Source organism: Rhodnius prolixus, unplaced genomic scaffold (assembly GCF_049639745.1).
Source record: "Rhodnius prolixus isolate KJV_2025 unplaced genomic scaffold, Rpr scaffold_2, whole genome shotgun sequence".
Lineage (NCBI taxonomy): Eukaryota > Metazoa > Arthropoda > Insecta > Hemiptera > Reduviidae > Rhodnius > Rhodnius prolixus.
In genome coordinates, this window is record NW_027411592.1 from 808,107 (window position 1) to 835,689 (window position 27,583).

A 27,583-nucleotide genomic window follows, 5' to 3' on the forward strand; every position below is an offset into this window, starting at 1 on the left:
AAAATATCTAAGGATTCAAATCCGAAATGGCCGCGAGGGATTCCAAGGCTCTAACTATTCCTCTAATTAGCCAATCCCTTCCTTTTAATCCCTAACCTTTGAGTCAGAAATAAAATTCTCGAGGTTAGTTTCTTCAACCAAGAGCGAACCTTCGTTGTTTTGTCATTTTTGTGTTATTTTTGGCCTTTACTTGAGTCACATGAAGAGGATTATAGGTCAGCAGGTAGGGAAACTCTACGCCTTGTAAAGCCTCACTGGACCCACTTAGCTACCCCAAAGAAAACTTTCAACCGCTCGACAATGAAAGCCCGGTCTCAAATCTGAATCATCTAAGAAGCACAGCTGTCTGATCTAAAGTAAGCTCCTAAACCTGAACTCCTCATACCCTAAACAATCCTGCTTGAACCTCTTTTTCTTACAGATCTCTCCCTATATGCAACACCCAGTGAGGGAACCAAGCGGCTATCTGAGTCAGGAGACCACGGACGGGTCCCGAATTATCAGTTTAGATTGTCGACTGGTCATACAGCTCATCCATATGGAAGGAATGCTGCCCGGAGACGCAACATACATATCGAATTCTTCCATATAACCGACACTCAATCCAAAAGAAGAGCAGCCAGCTCTTACAATTTCCTAAAAGAAGTTCATCTTGCCCAGTTTCAAGTGATTTACTCCAAAATTTGAAACTTTTTATGAGAAAATTGCTTATTGATTGTAAGGATGGTTTCAAGATGATGGGGTGATTGGATTTCTTACTAAAACGCAATTTTAGTGAAACTGAAATGTAAATGGAATTCATAGCTTGCTGCATAAAATTCAAAGTGAATATTTCGCGTAGAGCAGAACCGAGATAGTTGTAGTAAGAGCGGGTCCGGTGAGTAGTTCTCAGCAGATTGGCTGAGATGAACGCTAAGCACGTCGCTGGTGATGGACCCCCATTCTTGAAACTTTAACTTGAGAATATTCCCCCACCCCTGTAACTTTAAACATAATTTTGACCAACAAATAAGGTGACGTATTAATAATACAAACTCCTACAAATAAAGTATTTTTATTTACAACAACAAAATAATTCTTAATATATTGTCTCAAATAGGTTAACTTAAGTAAATTAATTTATCACAATCCTCAATGGTTCTTGATTATTTTACAATAGCGGCATAATATCGTTAATTACAATAATTATAGTGGAAAAAATTTCCACTTCGCTAAATATTAATTGACTAGCCATAGAATACCATTATAGTTATGGTGTTTTTTCCAAACGATTCAGTATTTATACTGCAAAATACTTATAAAATGCTACCAATTATCTAAATTTAATTCTCCATAGATAAAAAAAACCTAACATTATTGTAAGTTAAACAAAAAAAGGAAAAAAAAAACCCTAGTTATTCAATAGTTTGGAATGCAGGAACTAAATAATTATAGAACTAAAATAGTTTGGTTCCAACTGGCTGATAACCACTATTTACAATTGTTTTCTGTTTGACATGGAATTAACCTTGAGCAAAACAAAACTTTTCTCACAATTATATCGTAGAAACCCTTCTATCACCAGTAAATCGTCATTTTGTAATTTATTTTTTTGTGTTCCGTGTATTTGGATAGCGCGTGGTAGAATCTCTTCGACCAAATGTTTGAGCGAACTCTAAGCCGAACAAGCTGTTCAAGTCCTACGATATCTACATTTATCGCAAATAATAATGTAGAACAACTAGTGCAACAAATCTTTATTGCTATCCTTTCGATAAGTATATTTATCACGTCAGCTATCTAAAAAATATTTACTAAATAGATATAACGTCAGGCTGAAAATATGTTGTCCGCAGTGCCCGGATAGTAACTCTTTCATTTTATCCGCCGTAGCACGCATGTTTATTGGTATCCCTGACAGGTTTCGGACATTCTTCCAATATCAGAGGTAGATAAATCAGTTTGGACGACTTCATTTATGTTTTCTTTTCGTAGTACGTGAGTTTTATAAGGGTATAGTTGCAGATATATATAGAAAATTAGGTAAAATTGAACTAAGTATTTCCTCGTGATAGCTGGGACCGGAAAGAAGGCTTATTTCTAAAGCAGACCATCCAAAAGAAAGTTTCACATTAGAATCAATTACACTGGAGCAGCTTTTGTGTAAAACAAAAAGGAATGTTACCAAATTCTCTTTGAATAGAACTGGTAATTTACATATTATACCATCACTGTTTGAAATTTTAACAAATAAAAGAGAAAAATACGAAATAACCACATGAACTAGCTGTATCTGGAATGTTTTCTTAAAGCAAATAAACGTTTAACAAGGAATTAACGCTCCGGTTGAATCTGGTTTAAAGAACCCACACTGGCGCCGCCAACCATATATCTTACCAACTGTAAATTGAAAACTTCCCGCCTAATACTGTGAGTGGCCAAAATTACCGTATAAAGTATCTGCGCACACCTCACTAACTGGGCACCCATAGTGAGGTGTGCGGCAGATACTTTATAGTGGCACGTGAATACTTTGGTCCATCTTGTCAGCTACTCTCCCTAGAAGCAGCTCTATTTGCCGATCTTTTCCACCTCCTGTAGCGAGCCGCTTTTATGACGTCTTCCTCTTCCTTTCTAACCTTCCATAAGTATCAAAACTGCCCCGCACGAATAGGCGACTGCAATAATACTTCTTGGAATCGATTTAAATTAAGGCTGATCCAGTCTTAGAGGCAAGATTTATAAGGCTTCCAGTGGAACAGATCCACTTCGACAGCCACAATGAAGCAAATAAACAAGAGGTACATGACCAGACACACAATGCCCAACTTTCTATCCATGGAGAATCTGTTGGCGGCGGCCGTGATGAAGAGCACGGCCACGCAGGCAAGCTGGGCCACATTGTTGTAGACCACAGAGGCGGATTCTATCTGCACGGGTCCGCCGTTCAGTGATGGAGGCAGCAGAGTCTTGATGAACCAGGGCAGACCCAGAGACAGTAGGATGTCCAGGGTATTGCCACCTAGAGCGTTGCTTATTGTCATGCTACCAATACCTGGAACAAAAAATCTCCCTGCATTAAGGAAAAACAAAGCAAAAAACCTACTGACGTAATTCTTTATGAATTATAGAGATTATTGTTTGGAATTTTTAATCTTTAGTTTGTTGAAACTAAATTTGTAGCGGCCAAAGTGTACCTTTTATCATTATTTTGGTTTGTGGTCCCCAGCAAGTGTCAATCTCTAATCCCCACAAGATGGCCGTCCCTACTACAAAGCCAACCCATCTATACTAATGCAGGCCCCCTATAAGTAAAATTCAGAATAATTTATTTCTATAAATTTTGTAGCAATTAGTATAGAAATGTCTTACTTGAAAAAGAGGACACTTTTTCGTTAATTAACAACAGGTTTAAAGTTTCTAATTAATAAAATAAGTAGTTGATCTTGATTTTCAACTCTATATTTTATTACAATTACTATCAAGTATATCCGAGTGAATGCTTTTGTCGAGCTGATGAAGCTCCTGTTTTATTTTATACTTTAAATAATAAAAAACTTTGGGTTGCGCTGCATAAAAGGTTGCATAAATGCCGTTGTACACGACTAGGAACAGCACAAAGACTACAGCAGCACTTTAGAGGTAACTCTTAACAACATCCTTCAGAACACCGTAATATTAATTTTAAAAAAATGGTAGATCTTCATTTTTGTTGAAAAAATAATTAAATATCATAAAATCATTTGACAATAACTTTTCTACATTCAGCAAAACCAAATCAATGAATTTCCATTCAAGAGAAAGCCAAAATCTAAATATTGCTGTTATCACGTTCAATAATATTGTTTGCTTCTGTTATCTTATTTCTGTTACTATCGCTAATATTGTGATAAAACCAAAATTACAAACCTAATCTTGCGTTGATAATGCTGGTAGATGCCTCAGGCATACTGCCGCCGATAGCGACCAAAGTGAGACCCATCACGGAGTCACTGATGCCCAGTGTATTCCCTAGAAGGACAAACAGGATTGTTAACTCACTGAATCATTGCTCATGGTGATGACTAGTTCTTCTGCCTGACTAACCTTCATGGAAAGGATCGAAGCTACCAAATTTAGTTTGCAAATAAAGAGCATAACTCCAATTAAATTTTCTATGTTCATTTAAATATTAATGAATCTTGGTAATGTTTGTTTTACCATATAAACATGCTGCAGTTTTTATTATAGAACCTTCCAAAGAGAGGAGGAGGATCCTCAGAATTCTAGCTTTTCACAGCACATTTGTATCGATCAGACATTAAAATTGGGGCTCAATCACTAACCACCAAGAAATAACTGGACTATGGGATTCGTTACTAACCTACAACGGTCATCATCCAGGACACCATGTAGGAGCTGGCGCCGATCCAGAAGACACACATGATAAAGGTGAAAGGATACCTTGACCTCTTGTTCCTGCAGTCAGGCACGGTCAGGTGCAGTGCCAAGGCCACTGGCCAAGAGAACAGCCACCACACCTTTGTCCACCATCTGCCTGGCGGCGGCAAGCACGGGTTCACGCTGAACTCCAAACTGACCGAGCAGGCGTCCCCACTGGAGCCTCCTCCACTGTTGGTGGCCGAATCGCCCACGGACTTCACCTGTAATGGTAGTGCACTGTTAGTCCAGATGTATGGTGGGTGAGCAGGCATTCCCAAAGAAAGGTCACAGTGTCTTCAAAATGAAAATAAAGAATAATTAAACGTACGTTAACATCGAGGTCGTTGGCACCCGAGCACTGACGGCCTCCGGACAGTGTCGATCGTTACAGACAACATTGAGGTATGGAGGCTCCTAAGAAGAGAAAATCTGAGGGCAGCTAGAAACCGTGATCTCCGCCAGGGAGTCCACTGTACTAACAGAGACCCGTATTTTACATAAACATTATAATAAACTTACATCTTCAGGTTTGACTGCAGAAGGGCGTTTCTCCCAGCCGATAACTTCGCCATGGTGGTGGAATGGTCTATAGGTGCCAGTCGACATGTGTGTGTTGCAAGCAAGGGCCACGGTTGAACCTACCAAACAAGATTAGCCGTCAAATGTTATCCAAACAACATCGCGAACTTCATTCGCATACAGATTTATGGCGACTTAGATGTAAAAGGATCTAATTCTAATAACATATTCTTTAAAAATGCAGGTTTTAATTGAGAACACCTTTAATTTAATCACAACAAATATTTGCTTTATAAAACGGACATAGTTTTTTTTAAATCCACGGAGCGGAAGTGATGTAACCGCTTCTTCAGTAATGTTGGCCTTCCTAAAAGTATAACTACACTCACACAATGCCACCCCAAACACTCATACAGCTGCTAAGATAGTTGATGTGGGCAAATATTCGATGTAGCGAATGCTGGCTCCTCTACAGCTCAACATCTCGTTGTGAGCATGCCCTAAAATGAGCTTGGATGATGCTCCTCTTAATTCAACATTAACATCAACTGCCATCATTATGCACACAAGAAATCCTGTTTTACTCAAATAGAAATCAAGAAAACGTCATCAATATTTCCGAAACCTCGTATATGTTAAATTGGTTTATAATTTTGGTTGAAATAGTGATGTAGCGAATTCTCTTTTCTGGGGATATCTATTTTAATGCGCCTTAAATGTCTGTTGTACTATTAGTGAATCGTCATACCTTCAAATATGATAAGGTTTAATCGACTTTCGAATAATATAAATTTGTATAATATTTGAACTTATACTGGGTGTAAAAATTCAATTTCCCACAAGTTTACAGAAGCTCTTGATAAAGGGCGCACGAAATAGAAAAAAATGACCTCCAAATAGACTGTCTCTGGGTGTTGCCGATAAAACCTTTTTATCAGTTCTATTAATATGTTTTTGTGGTTTTTTAAGTTTATGGTCACTTATTTTAATTATAATTAGTCCAACACCTTGACCTTGAACGAGGCAACGAGGAGTTTGATGTCACGGCATCAAGAAGTTAACAGAACTGGTATAATCACACCAGTCGTTCAGCTAATTAAGGAAGTTCCGCGCGCTAATTCGCTGCCCAAGTTACCGCTCCTTCTATCCCCATTCAATTCTAAATTTCCAATTTTGCTTTCGGGTACAAGTGATAATTTTTAGGGCTATAAGATTCTGAAAAGTCTTGTTTAACCAGAGCTTCAATACATTTGGGCCTTTTAGGTCTGACCGAATGCAGATTTCTCTAGATTTCTGCCACGGAACCAGAGCGAGATTCCTCCATGGTGCATTGAATGTCCGCGGCGGCGCATGCGCTCTTCCAAGCGATCCCAGTGGGAGAAATCTGCACAAATTCACAGGAAGAGTTGCGCACTCATGTCACTGCCATCTCGATAGGCTCTCCTTCCTTACTCTTTTCCCATTCTTGAACGAGTTTGCTGGCTGAAGTTACCTAATGTTCCAGAACCCCACCTTAAAATCAATTTTCATAACTAAACGTGTAATTGTTTATCTGAATAGTGGTAAACGGAAGCCAGAAATAAGTTATTCAATAGCTTCACACTTCCGGTACCAACCCTTATCTTTCACCACAAGATATTTGATTCTCACCAATACTACACAAGTGGTAGAAGACTCTAAAAGTGAAATGACAAGTTAAAGAGGATCTGTGCCTTAAATACGCTCCACTTTCCTGGACAGCAAGTTCTAAAGGAAGCGAATGGCGATTATACCCAGCGTTTAGAGTACTTCCAGTCATGCAATAGCCACTTGATTAACTCATTTAATTAAGTTTAGATGCATTCAGAAAGGCCTTAAAATGAGTTTCAGTAGCAAATGTTTCAATAACAGCTGGAGATCGTTCATGTTTGAAATGATGCTGCAAACCTCAAGTAATATTTCAAAATCTTTCTACCGGTAGAAGGATTTTTTTGACTTGTCACTTCCGGCAAAAAAAAAACAAAACAAAATACTCACTTTGGCTGTGAAATGAGTTCTTGCTCCGGAGCATACTTTTGGCGGCTGTATGCAGCCTCTGCTGGCAGAACAGAACGAAGCAGTAGACGAGGTAGAGGATGAGCAAGATCAGCGCCTCGAACCACTCCACTTTCTCGTCCCAAAGTATGACGGTGAGCGCGCTCACCACGAACATGTAGATACCGCAGTCTCTGGCCAGTGGCCATATTTCTAAAGGTATAACCTGTAAATAAATTTACTGTATTATAACCTACATATGTTTACAAAACACAGCTGGTTATTGAGAATGCTTAAAAGATACTTATATTAATTATAATTCCAATGTTTACAACTACAAAATATTGCAGCGAATCGTCTCAATTCGTAAAGAAAAAATATTCTCCATTGGACCATTATCAGTTTTAATAAATTAAACCTCAGTTTTGCAAGATTTATTAAAAGATTTTGTTAAATTTCACTATTTTACTTTTAATGTTTCGTCGTTATGATGGTGTTTGATTTAATTATTACGAGTGTATTTCCTTTAAGGAAGTTTGATGTTAGTCAACAATTAATTATATTAAATTAAATCATTTTTTTATTTTATGCACTCAACAATAAATGGAAACCCGGCATTCGGCTCGCAATGGCCTTACCTCAGGAGTTCGAACTAACTCGACTGCTTTTCTATTATCTATTTTTTTTTTTTATATAAAAACGAATCTAGAAAACTTAATTTATCCAGGGTTCATAGGATAAAAAAGAGTTAACAGAACAGCCGCCAAATATTTTTATTTCAATTAGGACTTAACTTAAGTTACGCCCATCAATTTGATTTTGAAACGTTATTCAGTGAATAAATAATGATTTTAGTAAGGACACTCTTCCTGCATCTTCAGGAGTATTACAGGACCAACTTGACGTGATTGGGAGCACGCATGAGGTGTTTGAGGACCGCAAGTTAGTTCTTCATTTAAAATGAAAATAAAATAAAATTTTCGATTAAAGCTACCGCTTTGATTACAGACTTTTTTTTTACGATTAAACTCTTCATAACGCATTAGCAGGCAGAAAATGCCTCTGAATTTATACAATTCAAACAAAAAGTGAATACTTTGCAGATTCTAGTAAAAATCTGGCCATCTAATAAAACATAATAAAGTTAGAACTGGTTTTGGAGGATGCCGTCTACGAAAGAGATTATTGCAGAGGAAATGAACACTTAGCACTGTAATTGTCCTCTCTGGGAATTATGAATTCGCAAATTACGTGTTATCTTAGATCTATACATCTTACTGCTTCACAACGAGTTCCTTCTCTATTCTAAAATGCAAAAATATTTTCTGCTCACTCGACTCTCCTTTCCGCTAAGTTCATAATAAATTTTCTTGAAACTTTCTAGAGTTTCTACTCAAAAGATAGCAGAACAATGTTAAAAAGATTTTAATATTTTATTTGTACACTGCAATGTAAGTAAAAAAAAAAGTAAAGTAAAGTAATCTCCTATTTTTTTCAGGCGAAGCTTAACGGCCAACTACCAATTAGGTGCCGTGGACGGAGGCGATTAGCAATCACACTTTACTGTAAATCTCTTTTATTAACCATTAAATAAAATCCAAGGCCTAAGACCGGGAATCAAATCTAGTACCACAAAACCCTTATACAACTGTCCTACCGGACAGTTTTAATGCATAATAGCTTTGCAGGTCTCTCCTCTAACCGCTCGGCTACCGCTACCGCCTTACTGCAATGTAAATATAAAGTCGAAGAAAGGGAGACGTCACAACTTCCCTGGAAACACCATCTACAATCAATCTTCCTTGGTGTACAATCGCAGAGAGGCAGCACCAACGTTATGGCCAAGTTCAGAAGATTTACTAACTTTGTCCATCCCTGTCTGGGGGACTACAGGAAATTCATAAAAGTAGATTTGGTGCTCTTCCGTTCCATTATACTCTTGTAACCCAGAAGTTTTGTTATAATCCCCCCCCCCCCGAGATCTACGTAGTGCTTTAGAGGAAGCTTGAAGTACTACTTCCTGCTGATTAATCCAAAAATCAATTTCTTGAGAATAATTGTTAAAAAAAAATAGTAATTGGTCCGAGTTTGAAGAAATTACCGCCACTATGCCAGAGATCGACTCCTGAATCACAATCGATTATTATCTCCACCTCTTGTATCACACATCGAGGAATGAACTAAACTTAAAGAATGTAATGTGTGCAGCAACAGTAAAGGCAGTGCTCAGCGACTGCGCTTGCTCCAACTTACCGCTCTGGCAGCCAGGCCTCCACAAGCAGCCACCCCTAGCGTGTTGAAGACTGCCGAACCAACCACCGTGCCCACTCCCAGGTCACTTTCCGTCAGGAACGTGCCGATCACGTTCACGAATAGTTCCGGCGCTGAAGTGGCGAACGCCATGAACGTCGCACCGGCTACATCCTTCGACAGCTTCAAATCTGCAACAGATGAAACATTTATTCTAATGTAATGGTCCACAGAGTGATCGCAAAGGCTTCAAGATAGTAGCTGCCCTGTTACTAATACGCTATGAAAGTTCTGGGAAGCAGTGGAATTTAAAATCTCGCTGCATGATGGCAGAAGGTCAAAGAGGACAGAGATCGCCCCTCTCCCCCCAGCAATGGTCGAGAAAAAAAACATACCTTCCTTTTTGGGACCGGAAATTATAATCAGCTTCACAGGTTTGCAGGCTGAGGGAGATACGATAAAACAAAGGGAATTTGGTAATAAATATTTCCCTCCTGTAATAGAAAAAGTGTGATAAAACTGTACTTTCAAGTTGAAATATTTGCTGCATTTAAAATTAGCGAGTGGTTGTCTGATGTGGCCTCATATCTCTGTCTATTATCAGCGATTTTTTTTAAAAATGTTATCAGAAAACTGTGATTAAGGAGCCAACCTGGCGAAGCTGTGATTCATAATTGCTTCAACAGAAACTCTTTTTTATATTTATAGTATTGAAAGCGACTATTTTTTTTTAGTATAAATTGCAAATTTAAAAAAAATTGAATCAGCAATCTGCGAACAGATAGGATCGTGAGAGTTTTCACTTTCATTTTAGACTTTGGACATTTTCCTAGGAATGGCTGGAAGCTTCTGTACGAAATTATAGCAACTGCACTCGTTATCACGTGTTTATCACGCATTTTCCGGTCGAAATGATGGTAGCTGAGTGCAGTGAATGTTGAAGAAGCACAAGAAGAAGAATGAGGCCTTGCCTAGTCCTATCGGCCTGATCGTAAATCTTAGCCACAAACATCTTTCCCACATTGATTGTGACATTATTTCCGCTTTTCTTGTTCAATAGTGGGACTTGAAAAAAAAAAAATCAAACAAGAGAATACAAATTATAATTCGCCTTCATTACGTAATTTTGTAGGACAACGAAATTTCCGATTGTATTTGAGAGAATGGACAATGGCGCGGTGCCCACGCAGGCCGCCATTATCCACTTCCGGAGGACAGAACACTCTGTACCATGTCAACCTCCAATTTCCTGACTGTACTCGCCTCAACTAATCGGCAAATATTTCTACTACTTTCAAAGCGTTTCGCAGGAGTTTTCGAGAAAAAAAACTTGTTAACCCTTTAACTTCCGGCTAACCTACTTTCCGCATAATTGGAGCTTAAATAACCCTCACCCCTGCAGCAGATACTCCGCAATTTGCACGAAACTTGGTTAGTTTCTTGGTCTCCAGCACTGCAAACGTAAAATACATTTCTTCGTGTTTAATGCAACTACAAATATTTATTTTCGGTGAATAATTTGAATATTTGATTTGATTTTAGTAAATTCACTTATTAACAGCACGAGAAATATTTTTTTTGAAAAATAAGTAGCGTAAAGATAAGTGAAGTGGCACACTCCACGACGTTGAATATTTATTGCAGTTCTGCAGATAAACTTACAACTGAAGTAGGTACTTGTGAATCAATTAGGAAATTTATTGCACAACTTGTTTATGAAATCGTAGACTAATTATATTTAGATTGATATAGGAATTAATGTCCACAAGAGATAATTATTATTGAAGTGGCATTAGGCGCAAATTTGTGCAATCTCTTTGGTGCTTATCAGAGCAGTGATGTATTCAAGATGAGCTAATAATTGAGAAAAGTAACATATATTAACCAATTGAGCCAATAATATTTAATTAATTTGTTTTATACTTAAAATGCAAGTGAATCAAGCATGTTAAACCTAGTTCTGTTTAAGAGTTACATGCAAATCTAGAAGATGCAATATTTATAACTATAAGCACAGCTGTTTGCAATTCTTTCTGCCTAATTACACTGCATAAACGGTTAGCCATGCAATCAGTCAACTTAATTGTGAATCAGAATAAATTCTCTTTCTTCCGTCTTCGATCTTATTTTTCTTATTTTTAATTGATCACCTTATAAACTTATTTTTATTGGGATATTTGTCATTAATAATGGTCGCTAGCTCAATATGCAACAGAATTTATACAATCACTTCATTCACTAACCTTGACAAATGCAGTCTACAGATGGCAGGAAGTAGTCGTTGCATACGAATGCAATGATGACGAAACAGTAGAGGCCGCAGAAGATGTGCAAAATAATGGCACCATGTTGACGTTGGTCTTTGGTGAACAAATCGTCTGGGAAGTCAGAGGTTTCTTCTTTGATGATGGAACAGTTTGTTGAATTGCCTGGACAAAATAAAACAATACCAGTTTTAGCGATGCTGTGAAAGAGAGGAGTGGTCCAAGAGGCTTCTCTTTCTTCTAGCTTTCTTGCCATTTCTTTTTACTAACACGAAAGGAGGGGGAAAATCAGTTTGCAGTAGAGCCACGGGCACCACAAAGTTGTCCCTCGAATTTCGCTGCACACCAAATCTTATTTTTGTGGAGGCTGAAACTAAATAACTGGCCAGATCTGTATCCCACTGACCCCGTCTACAGCTGTCAAGACAAACAGACCTCAAACCTGACCGGAAACACGTTCTCGCACGCACGCACGCACACAAGTTCTGCGAAAACCCCTAAAATTGAAAATAGTCACGTAAGATGCCTTTCCGGGAATAAAATGCCCATTTAAAGTTCGAGTATTTATAACTGCAAAAAAAAGAAAATTCTAATTGACATGGTTATTAAAGGTTAGAGGAGGCTGCGTAAAATATTTTCCACAAATGGATTAATTATAATTAATTCATTTTATAGCTATTTTTAACGACTGTAATGGAACTCTGCCTCGACGTCTTCTGTATTCTTTACAAACACTATAAACACTGTTCTACACTCTCGCAAATACACAATTCTGTCAGTTTATACGAACCACTTTCCTATAGGAATGAGGCAAGGTTCACTCTGAAGTGCTATTTCAATAGAATGTACACAATTTTCCAAAAACAAAAAAAAGTTGTCGGATGAAAGTTCAAAGTTCAAAAAAAAGAACACAAAAAAGAAAACAATCCGTCCAGCAAAGTAGCAGATCCAGTTTAGATGTTCAGGTTATAAACAGGTCCCCTGGTAGGTTTCAACTAAATATAAACTTTCAGCTTCCCGCGATTTTCAGTTATTTTTTTGTTTTTTCGTGGAATAAGGAGGCAGTAAAAGGAAACGACCATCATGAAATGGAAATAGCATTTCCCTACCTATTATGTTGCAAACAATCGGTGCGTCAGTTTGTTTGTTTGAACGAATGGCGGACGGATTACTGAGTAATATTTGTTTTAGCAGCACACATGATTTACAGTAGACCAAACATCCGTAATTTTATCTTAATACCTTGTAAACAGACAACCCAACACAATGGCTGGGCTCAATTAGGTGTTTTTAGTCGAGGAATCTCCGCAACTCGTGCTTCATTAGAATAATTCCATGAAAACGATTATCACTGTGCATTTTCCGGAATCTTGGTACTTAAACTGCGAAAGTAGGGGTCATAACTACGAAGATTAATTGTGGCCTCCATTTGTAACTTTTTTTTTGTTTATTTGTCAAGCTTTCGATTTTCGCATTTCAGAACTTATACTGATTAATTAACCTATGCAAACTGGTTTTGTTTATATAATTTAATGCTCTACTTAAATCATTCTCTCAATTTATTTATTTAAATTATTAAATTAATTAATTATCAGACCATAGTTATTACAATTAATTGGTAAATCGTAAGCTACCTCTAATGTGACATTTCAGTGCAACGTACCATTCTACAAACTGGTAAGAAATAAATATGATTCAAGTATTCGGAAGTTTATAGCGACAGGAAGTCATGAGAGTGATTTAAAAGAATAAATATTAGCTAGCTAACCCATTGGAGATGTTTGTGCGCATTTGGTTAGGTAGCCTTCGAATTGAGACAAGTTCCAAATTGACTTGCTTTACATCACAACGAGGAAATAATCCTTGGGTTTTTCCCTACAACCAAACGGATCAAACAGGTGATCCGGGATGGGCAATTTGAACTGATTATAACCTGTACTGAATAGTTAGTGGTGAGATTCTCGTTGCTAGGCGACCCAGCATACAATTTCCTGCTCTCAGTGCTGAAGCAGGAGCAACTCACACGACGTTCAACTCATTCATTATCTTAAAATTTCTTTCTTTTTTTTAGTAACATAGTAAATACTATATAATATTAAACATTTTTAGACCCAAAAGTTAGATTGACTTCTACAATTTTAAATTTAAGAACACAATTTAACCGTGCATAATAGTATTTCAGCTGATTGATTGTACATTGCGCTGAAACAGCACGTCAGAGCGTAAACTATCTACTCCCTCATCCAGTAGTGTCTTTAATTGATTTCCAGGTAAAATGTTTGTAAATAAAAATAGAAACACAGATAAGGCACCAGCTCTCTGCAAAGAGCTACATATATCCGGTTGAGTGATACTGAAGCTGGGTTAGGGTTTGATCCAACTGAAATGGTTGTTTTCTCATGAAGCGTAAGAGTAAGTACTCATAGTAATAATTTCTCAACCGACTGTGAAAGCTAAGGACGCTGCAGTATGCATAGCTAGCTGAACTTGCGGAGCGTGCAAGCTGAGAGGAGCTTCATGCAGGAGCCGGCGTCCGCGCTGTCAGCTGGGCGCAGTACTCAAGGTGAACTCTCAGCCCCGAGCTTTTCTGTCTTTATCGCACACTTTTATTACCTGGGCCCAGAGCACGCGCTAGTTATGTAAATGAGTAAATTCTTCGCACATGATTGGCTGCTTCTTAGCCATGGGCGGGTCCAGGGTGGTTTTTGCGTAGATTTCTGTTTGCTCTTATTCTTCATTCAAATAGTTTTCACTCACTCCCTAGCAACTGTAGCAAAAAAAAAGGTTGGAAATGGAGTTTTCACCATTTTAAGAAAATTTGGGAAATGTCCATTCGGACGAAATGGTCTCTGTTTAAGAGAATGTACAAAATCAATTACAAATAAAAAATGGCGACGAGTCAAACTGGGGTGCGTTCATAACTTAGTGGGTAGAACCCAGAACTAGCACATTGCAAGAGAGATTTTTCACTTTTTGGGGATTTAGTGGAAAATAGCGCCAAAATTCCTTAAACTCGTCGTTCATGGAGTCCTACAACATTTATTTGCAACATTCTTTCTGATTAAAGCACTTCTTGGAGAAAGGGTCCTAGTTCTAAAGATAAAGTTAGCTCTTAGTTTAATCCATGTCTGACTCAAGAGAGTCTGAAGTATAAAAGTAAAAGCCAAAATGATGAAACAACTTTGATTATAGATGAAATATGAAAACGATCAGAAACCTTGTTCGCTATAACGGGCAGAATCAGTGATGGTTAAGGTTAGGGTTATAATTCCAGAGGAGTTTTTCTATTATTTAAGCTTTCAATAAAATAATAAATCTTTTAACTTTTCTATTTCTTCTTACATTAGAACAATAAAACCAAAACTTCTACGCAATGAAAAGCTTTATTTTCTGTAAATTTTAAGTCAAAATTATTTTATTGCATAGTTTGATAGTTCATCAAATACCTACGGGGAAAAAATTAGTAAAAAAAAAAACTGTGGCTGTGTCATGGACACGGTCGTGTGTATATTTCTATTTATGCATTTAGGATGAAATCAAGGAAACAAATCGACGATCGAACACAATCTATGCCTATACAGTCCGTTGTCGATGTAGAAGCGATTTCATCATCCACTTGCATAATTTCAACCGCCCCAGCTGCAGATGTACTGACACCGTCGTTGATCCGCTCGGCCGCATTCATTCTTTTACGTTCCCGGCACAGCTTGACTCGGTCATATGGTGTTTTATTATTACCACTCGATTATTCTTGAGAAGAGCCCTTTCCAACCGTATACGATCTCTGTATTTGCTTTTGGCTTTTCCACGCGTATAGGACGACATAATATATTTTTGATAATATTTTTTTATTCTAACACCTTATTATATTCACTGTCACTAATGTTTTATATACAATCGATAGATTGTGACGACAGCTGACGATTAAAACTTAAACGAACATCGTAGCTTCTCCGAGTCAAAAGTTATACTAATTGCAAATCTCGATACGCAGCAAAATGATCTCAAAATGGCGGCGCTTCCCCCTCCTCTGTGCGCGATGCGTTACAGTCCACGCTTAGGCTGGAAACATAGTGGAGCGGCGAGCAAAGCTGCGATGATAGCGAAGAGCAAAGCGACAGAAACAAACACAAGTTAACATATGGGACCGCGCGTAGTGGCGAGCAAAGCGAAGATAGAGCAACTCTATCTATTTCTAGTTTTTGTTTTTGCCGCTTTGCTCTTCGCTATCATCGCCGCTTTGCGCGCCGCTCCACTATGTTTCCAGCCTTATCGTAATGAATTCTTTGATCCTTTAGCTATCCAGTGGTCTACTTTAATTTTGGATGTAGACAACAGATTCGAAACTATAATGCCAAACTGTATCCCCCGATTTTGTTATCATTAGGTTTTTTGGATTGCCTCCATATGATAGCAAATTTAAAGACGTATTCACGTCAAAATGTATGTAACATTTTTTCAAGAAATAAACAGCAACATAAAATTGACCAATTACAACAAAGAACGAAGGTGTTAAATAAAGGTTATGTGTTTGGGAGGGAACTATTAGAAAACCACGCCTAAACCAAGTTGACCACGCCCCTAAAACGAAAATACTGAATCAGCCATTATTCTTGTCCAACCTCTGTTTTAGTATAAACTAGCCAAATAATTACTTATCCAAAATTTTAACCAAATCATATAGGGTCTACTACTATCTTAAGTCTAACGCTTAAGCGACACTATCAAGCAGAATGTCCTTTGAAAACTAAACAGCGAAAATCTGCTCTTACAAGGAATAGAAGAAAGTAAACAAAAGTTAAAGTCAAGATGGTAATTAAAAAGCGAAATTGTAGAGGAATGTTTCCTAAAAAAAAGAAGCAGTTTCTAACTTTGAATTAATATACCTACTTTAAGGTCACTTACTCGCGTTACTGTTTTGCTCCTTTTTGCTGCATACAACCAGTTCTATACTTTCCTTATTATTCTAACATCGCATTTTTGTTTTGGATTAAAAAAAATTTATTAAAAAACACTTCCTCACCAATTAGTGTACGTGAGAGAATTACTAAAATAATTGACGGTAGTAAGAAGAAATTTTGTTCAAATTAATAAAAACAAATCTTATTCATCTACCAGCGTAAAAATCATATTCAATATTTCGTCTAGGTACCAACCAAGTAATGTTTTTGGTGACAATCGATCTACCGGAAGTGCTCGATCACTGAATCAATTTTCTTGATTGTCTTCTTGTTTATTTCAGTTCAAAAAGATGATCAGTCCTCTGTTGATTGCTTATTGCAAGTTAAATTCTATAAATAGTTTGACAAAGTTTAAAAGTTACCAAAAAAAGCAGCAATTTCTAAACTTTATAAGAAAGTGGCCATATCTTGAATCACTTAAGATGAATCAACTTTTTCAGCGTTTGGAAAACCGATTTTTTTTCCACATTTAACACGAAAAGGCGTTTCCGGAGAATCAAATACCAACGATCTCATCTAGAAAAAGAAAGGTTTAATGTAAGCTTTGAAGATCGAGCGATTGTCAACACTGAGTTGCCATTTTTTGAGGTGCGCTTTCCCAAGTTCATCAGCATACTCCAAGTATCGAAAAGTAATTTTTCCAAATATTCACCAAACATATTCATTTTAAAAATAAATTCAAATGACTGAATGATCGCAATCCTATCTTATGCAAGCCAGTAATGAAAGTAAAATCCAGCTCTGTACTGATAACCTCAAACGGTATCTTCAAAACAAACCACTTATCCAGAAGCATTCAGGTTATGTTTACATTTTACTCTACCTAACTAAATCTAGTTTAATTAAATTAAAACAATTTACTCCGTACAACAACTAGTGAACAATTATAACCAAGTAAATAAAACCATTTAATGAAATGCAGTAATTTGTAAATAATTATTCACGGCAATAAATATGGAATTGAATCCAGCGACTATAAAATCTGTACCCTGTAAATAAGAAAATGAGGTATGTATAGTTCACTCACAAAAACCTAACAAATATAATTTACAATGTCCTTAACTATTAAATTTTCTATAAACTCCAAAATTAAAATTATAAAATAACAGTTGTTACTAACATTGTACGTTTTGTAAAACCGTCTATTACCATTTTAAAACCATCAGTTCTCATCCAAACTGTGCTAACGAGAATTTTCCTAGAGATTTATGTAAATCTCCTTAAGGATCGTTTCTAACCTTGAAATGCTGCTTTAGAGCTAAGCCTAGCCACCTTCCTTTGCAGAATTCTTGATCGTATTATCGTTTTAAATAGTTTAAATAAAGGTTTGGAAAACTTGGAATACAATATACAAAAAAATAAAATAAACAAATAAAGAAAATTGATGAAGCTCTTATCCGAGAAATGGTACTTCGAACAGTGTTGGTACCTTATACATTATACTTGTAGGGTAAGAAAATAAAATTACTGACAAATCTTTAAGATCATTTTCGTTATAACAGAAGAAAATTGCACATTCGAAATAAGAAATTCTACAAAATTCTAGCCTTTATTAGATGCGACTCTAATAAAGTCACAACTCAGTGCGATTTTTAGAATTTTTTGTTTTCTGGGGGACCTCAAATATGCATCTCCATTGAAAATTTGAACAACCTTACTTATTATTATCACAAATCGTACTTTCTTATCAAGTATGGGTCAAGGTGAACAGTAATGGAACCTCTTACCTCGATAACAGTTCCATCTAGCGCCGATTATATTACTTAGATAAGTTATAAAGTACTATAAACGTATTAAGCGAGATAATGTTAATTTAGTTCGTGACAATGTTTGAAAGTAAATTTTAAAGGGCTTAAAAGTAAATTCTATTAATTTATACTTACAGTTGTCAGAGTTTTTAAAATTTGGATTTATAACTGCTTTTATTTTTAATTATAAGCGGCAAAACTATCACTTCTTTCAAATTCAGTTCAATCAATATTAGGTCTTATTGAATCAATAAATACTATAGATGTTGATTCAAATATATTAAAATTCAATTGAATATTTAGTTTGGTCGGAAGAGCCTACTCCTGTTCGAAAGAGGCTCAGAGATGAGCAACTGGGTCCCAGGCGTTCATACAGATGAAGCTTTCCAATCGACTAACCGCTCCAATGCAGACAAACATATATTTATTTTAAAAAAACATTAAAAATTATCTTTATTTTGCGAACATTAGTAACATTAACAAGCCGGTCGATTTAATTCTAAAGGAAGAATTCTAATAATAAAGCCGAAAGAGTTACTTAAAATTAGATTAATTCGATTTTTATAGAAATAATCGATAAATAGCATCTGTACAAATTTTAGCCTAAAGTTTTGAAAATTATAATGGAAATATATTCTATCTGAAAGAACTTCGGCCATCTTTAAAAGCCTCATTTTCTATTTTATCTGGTTGGATTTTTAATTACCTTATAAGCTAAGTTGCTAACTTACTTGAAGATGTCGCTTTCAAGTTAACTGATTACAAGATGATTTGGTCAAATCTTGTGTAATTTTTCGAGTTTTTTTTTTTATTCAATTGCCGAACAATTCGATATACTTCCTTGTAATATCGATAGCCGTAGGAAGGTTTGTGATCGTGAGGAGAGTGATGTGATGAGAACAGTAATGAGCCGCAAGACTCGTAGAGGGTGCGCTGCTTACAGGTAGTCACGGGCAAGGCTGTTCTAGAAGAAACCCAGGATGTTGCAAACTGACTTCAAGACTTTAGGCGTATTGCGCGGTTATTTTAGTCACAGGAGAGATGTTCATGAGGAAACCTCTGGTGTGCAACGAATTTCGTATTGCCCCAATTTCCAATTCCAATATGCTCCGATTTCCCAATGCCCCAATTCCAAAAATTAGAATTCGTACAGAAAAGTTAGATTACGATATTAAATATTGTACTTCACCACAACATAAAGGCATTCCTAAACTTTACTAGCCCCACTAGCGCCAAAGAATCAAAATAAGTTTTGTTGTAACTGACCTGGAGAAAGCATAGCCGGTGAATCCTTAATTCTCCCATTTGGAATATTTTATACATTTAACTCTGAGGTTAGAATCGGGCAGTATACTGAAGCGACACTTCAGGGCAGACCTTAACTAAGAACTCACAAAGCTTCACCTTTTCTAGGAGAAGGTTTCAAATAAAAGTTGTTGATATACACTAAGCTATCATTTAAACTTAAGAGATAATGAAGCCGAATTTCAGTGAAAAACTAAACAAAAAACTGGAAAATCGATTCCACAAACAAATGAGCACTTCCGGTAAGCGGATTTTGTGAAAAATCTTATTGTTGGCTAAAGACAACAAATCGAAACCAGATATCCAATTTTGAACAGAAATATGCAAACCACTCATATTTACAGGCATGCCAACATATAGGCCAATTCATAAAAATCCCTTTATCGTGCGCTGTCGCCCTCGTAGCAAGTATTTTTTTTGGAGAACCTTCAAATTAGAATACTGCACTTCCAGAGCTAAGAGAAATGAGAAAATTCTTCTGTCAGTTAGTTGGCAATCGTGTGTTTACTTATTCCAATGACCCTGTCTGTGAATGAAGTGCGTGGTCTGGTGATAGGTTAACCGATCTAGGTTAGCAGGTCTGCTGGTGATAAATCAGTTTATTATTGTTAAAAGATGATTAGGTACTTTTAACCACTTGAATTTTTTTTTTTTTTTGCAAAGTTATCAAATAATTTTGGATTAAATTAAAAGTATCGATGGAGGGTAATTTATCTTTAAGTGCTCTTTAATCTTAAAAAAACAAACTGTCTAATAATTACCTTCTCCACGGGAAAATTGCTCGTAAACACTTGACTCTCTTTTTTTTCAGCCATAGATAGACAGACCAACATCTTCAAAGGTTTAGTCGAGCTGTTAGCAACTCCTAATCAACAGTGGATAGTCTAGTCGCATGAACACCTCATACCCAGCTGGCTGATAATTACCAGCCTTCTTGTTGCTCTCTTCAGTGCAAACGGAAATAAACTCTCATCCCGATATTTTATACAATACATTTTTAACAGAAGTTAGTTTCAAATACATTTCTAATAGTATTCCAGTTACTTCATTTTAGAATACATCTGTCGGACAAGGCAAATTGCGTAGAAGAAAATATGGCAGCTGATACCGACAATGTAAGTCGGCGGAACCCTTTAGCGTATTGGCGACAGATATTTCCAAGAAGTGTTTGCAAGGAAGAAGAGGTTACAAAGCAGGACAACCAGCCGGAACTCAGGCAAGTCTGGGCAACAGCCGCCGGAATTAGATTCAATGTTAGTTGGTTCGTGGTTGATTTATAAAATATAGAGCACAAATTTGAGTTTAAGGAAAATTAGTATAATTTGAAGGGCGATTTGTTTCACTGGTTTTTCCACTTTTCCCACGGCCACAACAATTTCATTTATTATTTCCTCATCTATTATCTATCTAGTGTACATTTTAGTGGAGTTCTGGGGAAATAGTGATCAACTAGACTTTTAGAGAGCATTCCAAGTTTAATGTAAATCAATCTTTATAAGAGGCGGTAAGAGAAAGATGTGCAACTGTTGATGCAGATTACCTTGGAGCACCTTCAAATTCTCCCGAAGATAATAGCGAACCTGTTTGTTATAAGCAGGAAGAGTGCTATATATTAGTCTGGATTTTCTATGAATGTTCCCGTGGTGATAAATCCGTTTAGACTAATCGATTAGAATCTGGGATTTTATTATTCTTAGTAAAAGAGAGACAATCATCTCGCAGACCCTAACCAGATGATGAGGCCTTCCTCGATCTCTTTGTCTACTCTCAGAGGCGTTCAGTACTGTCGAAAATATTAAGTCGAAAATCAGATTTTGGGCCAAAGTGAGATTTGAAAGGAGCTGGTTTCAAAAGCAATGTAGTTAGTAGAAATGTTAGGAAGAATTAATGATGTTTTGTAGTTGTAACTTAAAGAGAATGATGAGGAAGTTATGAGCTCGAAACGGCCTTAATTTATTTATTTTTAAAAATATAAATTCGAATCTTACCGACTTCCAGTTTAGCAATAGATCGGTGTTGCTTGATGTGCGCTTGGACAAGGCAGAGCAGAACTGCGCTCAGTAGAGCGAACTGAAGTCTGAGACGGGCCATCTCGGCCACACTGCACCTGACAGACACGACACTCAAGATCTACTGGAGCAGAGACAGACCTGCACCGGAGTACAGGTACTCTCCGTGCGTGACCTTAACTATACTTTTATGCGATGGTGGGGGAAGCCGGCCAAATCTCGACTTGCCACTCCACCAGCTCGCGGAGGTTACAGTTATCGCTGCCTGCTGATAACCTCTCCTAAATGGTTTTTTCACTTTCGCTTGTAAAGAAAGTATCGCGTTATAGTTAAAGTTTGGAAATCAAATTTTTTTCCACAGGAAGTCCCTTGAGCTCGATGATTTGGTTCTCGGAAAATTGGTTGGTGTGTATGTGTGCGAACACCAGATGGAAACTAAAAGCCGCAGAAATCAGAACTTTACAGTTCGTTTAAGAACTTCCATGGATCTTGTTGAAGGTACCGTTCACAATCCCTTCTACCGGAAGTACATTTATTAAATAATTAAGATTCCCCCCAAAATTGCTCTGATTTCCTTTAGCTTGGTACATTCCATCTCCTTTTCTTAAACTCTATTAAGACCGCTTTCGGTAGAGGCTTCCCTCTAAAGCCCATTTCCTGCGTGGTCATGCCAAGAAGTGAATTCCTTTACCGGAAGTGTCACTCTACTGAACGATTTTTTTTACTTTTTTGAGATTGGTATTTTTAATGGAAATTCTGCCAAAACTATGTGTACACATTATTCACCCCCAACAGTGTTCTAGAACATTTATTTGAGGTGGGTAGGTTTCCCTCTAGAGTGCCACTTCAGCCTCATGTACGGGATTACACTCATTTAAGAATTAACAAAAGTTCTTAGCACAAAAAAAAATATTATATGTTCCAAGTTAGATCTCGAGTAAAACAATGTGCTATGTATGTTCAGGGCAGATTTTTGATTGTAAAGTTGGTGATTTTTGTCGAAAGACTTGCTCCTCCAGTCGGCCAGTTTAGACTGAGAAGTCTGGTGAGCGGCTCCACTAAGAAGAAGAACTTTTCCCAGCTGTTGCAAGTAAATTAGAATTAAAATCCAACACATTGTTCGACCTTGACATTTCAATGTCAACATTAAATTCTATATCTTTTTGGAATATTTTTATACTATTCTAGTGTCTAATTTTAAAATCCATCCAAGTTAGACATCATGGCAAATTGTTATTCACGTACCCATCGCTGCCATAAATAATAACCATGTTTATACCAGAATAAGAGCTTATCTTTCAGGTTGGTAAGCCTGTATCTTTCAAAACATTTTTGTACAATGAAGCCTATATACCTGATAGACTGACTTATAGCAATTTTTTTACTTTTTGCGAATGCTCTATTGTTTACTGCTTATCGTATCTTGTATTCCTATTTTTTTTCAGCTACACTCTGGCGTGTTCAATGGCTCTCACTGACACGCCTAAAAACAAACCAGTAGAACTAAGCTGGCCGGGACTGCCCCGTTTTGAAGGTACGGTGTATCATTAAAACAATAAATACACATTACAGAATAGTTTTTCAGCTAGTCAGATTTTAGGCACATCTGAATCTGAGGAAAGAACGTTCTCAGCACTGAATAACTAATCGCCTGAAGAATCGTCACAGTAAAAGATTCAAAATTCAAGTGTGAACTGAGTTGTAATGACGCAGTTAAAATAATGAATTTTCATGCGAATGATAAAGAGCAATAACTTCAATAATATCGATTACAAGTCATGCGAGTGTTCAGAATCGATTTTACGCCTTACCGCATTCAGTTTCCAGTTTGGCCAAACCACTGCATTTAAAAACTAATAAACAATAACACAAAGATCGGATTCATGTTTTATTAAACTCTTAATAACTTCCTTCCGCAGCTTGCTTAGTCCTGGTTCTTTTTCAGAGGGACGTCGATTATCGTGAAGCTTCTAATGTGACCGCTGGCCTGTTCATGGCAACCGTCAGCAGAGTGTAAACTGCAAATCACATTTACTGTTTCATTCAAAGTCATTCATTGATTAATATAACGTGCTAATTTGGAAGTTTTTATTAAATTAATGAGATATACAAAGACAAAAAAGGCTTCTCTGGCTGAAAGCGCTCAATGGACTTTATGTCCATTAAAGATTCACTCCAAGTTCCTTTTTTTTTTTGTTAGTACTGGAGTGCGACCTATAATAGGGCAATAGTTTCAGGGTCAGAGGGACCTTCCACTCTACCGCACCAACTTGAGAAACATCAGGTTTTGGGAAGGTTCTAAAATCTCCTAAAACCAAGTATCTCGATTTTCCTAGGCAGCCACAGTCAGCCTGGTAGGTCTGTCCGTTCTCTTTGTACAATAATACTTCTACTCCTTCCCATTATAGTTGCTATCAATGTTCTAGGCCCAAGTGTCCACCGACTGTCACCCGTCAGCGCACTCAGTTCTGTGTTGTACACACCGGGGCAAGTGACAGATCTCATCCGGATACAACCGTCCACCCAGACCTGTTTTAAGAAGGTCACCCTAGAGCCTTAGCTCTCCCTTTTGACCACCATTTTATGAAGAACCCTATCCGTTATCCACAAAAGAGTTCGGTAAGAGCCAAACATAACGATCATTTTTCACCATCTTCCAACCGGAAAATGACACAACAGATGCTAGCCGTTTAGCCTTGCCTGGAAATACCAGGATGGTGATAACTCGCGAGAGTCAAGTTCCCCTCGCAGCACTGAAATCACCGGATCACCCAAGTCACCGAGTCGAGAGTTACACCCTTGATGATATTTAAGATTATTATTTAAATTATCTTCAGTTGGCCACAAACCTGCGAGGCCCATGGTAATTAGAAATGGATACGTTGGCATTTCAATGCGTTCCGGCGATTCAATCTGGCTAGCGAATATGCCCCGCACTTTGCTCTTCAACCAATCAGTTGCCCCGCTGTGTTCATCTTCAATCTCCAGATTTATGAAGTACCTATAGAGTGACCGGTGCATAGCCACAAATGTCGCCATCAAAATATTTGATGGAATCCAATGTAACAATAACTGAAAATAAATCAAATTTAGGAAAATCAAATTTTAGTTAATTTTGGTTGGTTAGGTACAAAATTACTCGTTAGAACAAGAAATTTATGTTACAAACATCACTGTCCGTTGGTAGACAGAGTTGTCCGTAACGAGAGAACACTGTCCGGAGGCCGGCAGTGTACAGTAAAAAGCTCAGATGACGGCACGCCTTAAATTAAAAGCAAAAAACTATTAAACAAAAGTTCCAGTATTGTAACCAATAAATAGTATGCCAAGCTCCTTATATTGATTATCCTGTTAATTTCATAGAAGATACTGAAGTTAAATAACAAAGGCATTTTAAAACCTATGAAAGGTGTAAACGTTACATTTTTAAACATAAAGTTCCATTAATTTCTTTTTTGTACCGATCCGGAAGTTTAGGAATTTTAACAAGAGGGTCGCAAACTGGTGGCCTGCGAAGTCTTCTTGTGTGACTCGCATTCATTTCCGCAAAGTTAGAATCGATTCATAGTAAAATATCGTCTCATGTAATTAAATAACTTCAGTTTATAAAAACAAAGCATCCAAAAAAAAAATGTTAATGTGTATGACAAATTAATTAACCAACAATGTTAAAATTAATTTTACAAAAATTATTAAAAAAGTCAATTCTGTGGCAATAAAATATTGTTTATCTCTTAATATAAGGAGGAAAAAACTCTCTTCCTATGAGAAATAAGAAAACTAAAAAATGGGTAAATATTTGTTTAAAAGTATTTAATATTAAAGATAAAAGAACATGGTACAGAATTATTGGGGGGGGGTTGGTAATAATAATTAAAATAATTTGAATTTTAACATTGTGAAGAACTCTGGTCATTTTTTACCCAAAATTTCTCTGTTGGAATTTTATCATGGAATTTCCTTTAAGATTAGTTAATGATACCAAAGATGTTAATTGTCAATTTCTCTCACGGTTGTAATTATGGATTGCGTTCATAGACTAGCAAACTTGATTAGTGAAGGTAAAGAAAATAAAAATTTGTTTCGTAAAAATTAAAAAAAAAAAAAATGTAAAAATTAGATCTAAACTATGAATTTAGTAAAAATGCGTTTTGATCATTGGGAGGTTTGAAGTTTTTTTTAGAGAATGTAAAACTGAGCTACTATTAATTACAACAATTGGATTTGCCGCTAATGGGTAGGTGTGCCCAATTAGAAATTTAGGACTAAAAAATGTTATTGGTGTAACTTGTAATTCAGTTAGTGAGCGTCTTCAATATTGCAAATGAACCCTAAATTGTGAGAAATGTTTAAAAAATAATCGAAAAAAAGTTAAATTTTAAAAAGTAAATAAATTAAAGAGTAGTATATTGTCGTAAAAGTTGTAGCTTCGCCTTAACCTTTAAAAAATTTACACTAACTACTGTTATGATTATAAAATTTTTGCTCCAGACTCACCTCAGCTAAAAATCCGAACACTGTGTAAGGGTATTCTTTAAATTCTTTAGGCAATTTAAAAATGTTGGCATATTTAAAGTTGAATAGCACAACGGCTATGAAAAAGACGAACACTGGAATTTGTGTGAAGTCACCAAGAAGTAGAAGATGAACGGAATCCAAGAAGTCTGTACTGAAGAGACACAATTTGCCCAAACTGCAAATAGCGTCTCCGAGACACGAGCTCGACATCACTATTCTTTAATATAAAGCTGCAAAAACAAAGTTCTCTGGTGATAAGTTAAAAAATAAAAGTTAATCTTTCCCTTATGGGAAATGGTGGTTATTATACTAGGATATCTGGAACAATTTCAGACAATTTTTGATTTTTGGCTGGCGTTACTTGAGGACTGATATTAAGGAAGTAACTGGTTAGTGTTACAGACATGTGTATTAAGTGAGGTTATACTTTATTTAATAACCTTTTTTCTATGTGAAAATATTTCTCTTTCCGTTTTATCAACACATTGTTCATTAGATATCAATAACTTTATGAAAAGTTTTGTGAATTCCTGCATGTGCACAGTATATGAACACTGGAATAAGTGTACACTCACATATGTAATAAATGTTTTAATCCACCAACTGTTGGGGTTCAAAAAAAATGAACGGTAATTGTTCAAACAACACAAAAAACTTTTTGTGATGTCAGTTTTTCATTTGAGCAGACTATAAGTTAATTTTTCTACTCACCTTCAATGAGATAGTAGATTTCTGTAATAAAGTGTCATCTAAAGACTCAGATTTTTTTCCGTGAAACTTCAAATTTGGTTACATTATCAAAAAAATGTTATTTTTGTTTCTTTGTTATTTGCGTAGTAACATGTGATTAATGTACAGATGAGTTGAACTTAATTCAGTAATACTTAAACGTTTCCAGCGTCCTCTTTATTATTTTTGTTTTTGATATTTTACTGCAACTAGATTCCGAAAATGTGGAAAAAATAGTCTTATAGTAATAAACTAGAATTTTTTTAAAACAAAGTAAAAATAAAATTTCAATTATCTAAATAATGTAGAGCAATTATACTTTTATTACGTTCCCTAATATCTGTGGAGCATGTTTGTAACTATATCTGCAAACAGCCACTAGATGTCACTACTTGAAGAGTAAAAGAGCCTTAGAAAAATGGTTATGTTCGGCTCAATGGCGAAAAAACAGTTATTACAAGAAACTGTTCGATTCTCTCAAATTTTTTTAAGAATGTAGCAGTTTTATAATTCAACATCTAGTATTTTTCCCTATCTCTTTAATAAAAATCAGATCAAAACACTAACCCTATCTTGTTTACTATTCTTGTTCTTACTTTAGATGAAACCTATCCAACCTCTGCCACAGTAATAACCTTTGATTGAATTTTCGGGAGAAATTTTTCCAACAAAAGTAGTCAATGTATGAGTTTGTAATCACTACAGAAAGTTAAAATAAAATCAAAAGAGCCACCTCCGAGAAAATCTAAAAATATGGAAAAACCTACTCTGTAAAATGACACTATCGGATCAGTCAGTTTTCTACGAATTTATAAAATCAGCCTTACTCATTCTTATTAATAGCTCTTTAAAGATTAAACAAATAT

At 36.4% G+C, this 27,583-nt stretch overlaps 2 protein-coding genes across 2 annotated transcripts; both read right to left on the bottom strand.

The window, feature by feature from the left end:
* Positions 1-1,038: 1,038 nt before the first annotated feature.
* Positions 1,039-21,584, bottom strand: LOC141448686 (sodium/potassium/calcium exchanger 5-like). Its single transcript, XM_074117208.1, has 8 exons — positions 21,450-21,584; positions 11,427-11,612; positions 9,187-9,374; positions 6,937-7,159; positions 4,921-5,039; positions 4,343-4,622; positions 3,889-3,990; positions 1,039-3,034 (listed from the first exon to the last, which is right to left on the bottom strand). The coding sequence occupies exons 1-8, from the start codon at positions 21,550-21,552 to the stop codon at positions 2,706-2,708; spliced, it is 1,530 nt and encodes a 509-aa protein (XP_073973309.1). The 5' UTR covers positions 21,553-21,584; the 3' UTR covers positions 1,039-2,705.
* A 1,761-nt stretch (positions 21,585-23,345) lies between these two features.
* Positions 23,346-26,861, bottom strand: LOC141448700 (uncharacterized). The gene is made up of 4 exons (XM_074117239.1): positions 26,700-26,861; positions 25,968-26,218; positions 24,320-24,542; positions 23,346-23,488 (listed from the first exon to the last, which is right to left on the bottom strand). Exons 2-4 carry the CDS (start codon positions 26,196-26,198, stop codon positions 23,427-23,429), a joined length of 516 nt encoding a protein of 171 aa, XP_073973340.1. The 5' UTR covers positions 26,199-26,218; positions 26,700-26,861; the 3' UTR covers positions 23,346-23,426.
* Between the last annotated feature and the right edge of the window lie 722 nt (positions 26,862-27,583).

Excerpts from the sequence above, each read along its gene's own strand:
- LOC141448686 (XM_074117208.1), bottom strand. The coding sequence starts at position 21,552 with ATGGCCCGTCTCAGACTTCAGTTCGCTCTACTGAGCGCAGTTCTGCTC. Across the intron at positions 4,623-4,920 it reads CTGCAGTCAAACCTGAAGAT|GTGAAGTCCGTGGGCGATTC; the intron begins GTAAGTTTATTA and ends CTACCATTACAG. Across the intron at positions 3,035-3,888 it reads CATTATCAACGCAAGATTAG|GTATTGGTAGCATGACAATA; the intron begins GTTTGTAATTTT and ends TTTTTGTTCCAG.
- LOC141448700 (XM_074117239.1), bottom strand. The coding sequence starts at position 26,198 with ATGTCGAGCTCGTGTCTCGGAGACGCTATTTGCAGTTTGGGCAAATTG. Across the intron at positions 24,543-25,967 it reads TGTTCGGATTTTTAGCTGAG|TTATTGTTACATTGGATTCC; the intron begins GTGAGTCTGGAG and ends ATTTATTTTCAG. Across the intron at positions 23,489-24,319 it reads AATTACCATGGGCCTCGCAG|TTTACACTCTGCTGACGGTT; the intron begins GTTTGTGGCCAA and ends TGTGATTTGCAG.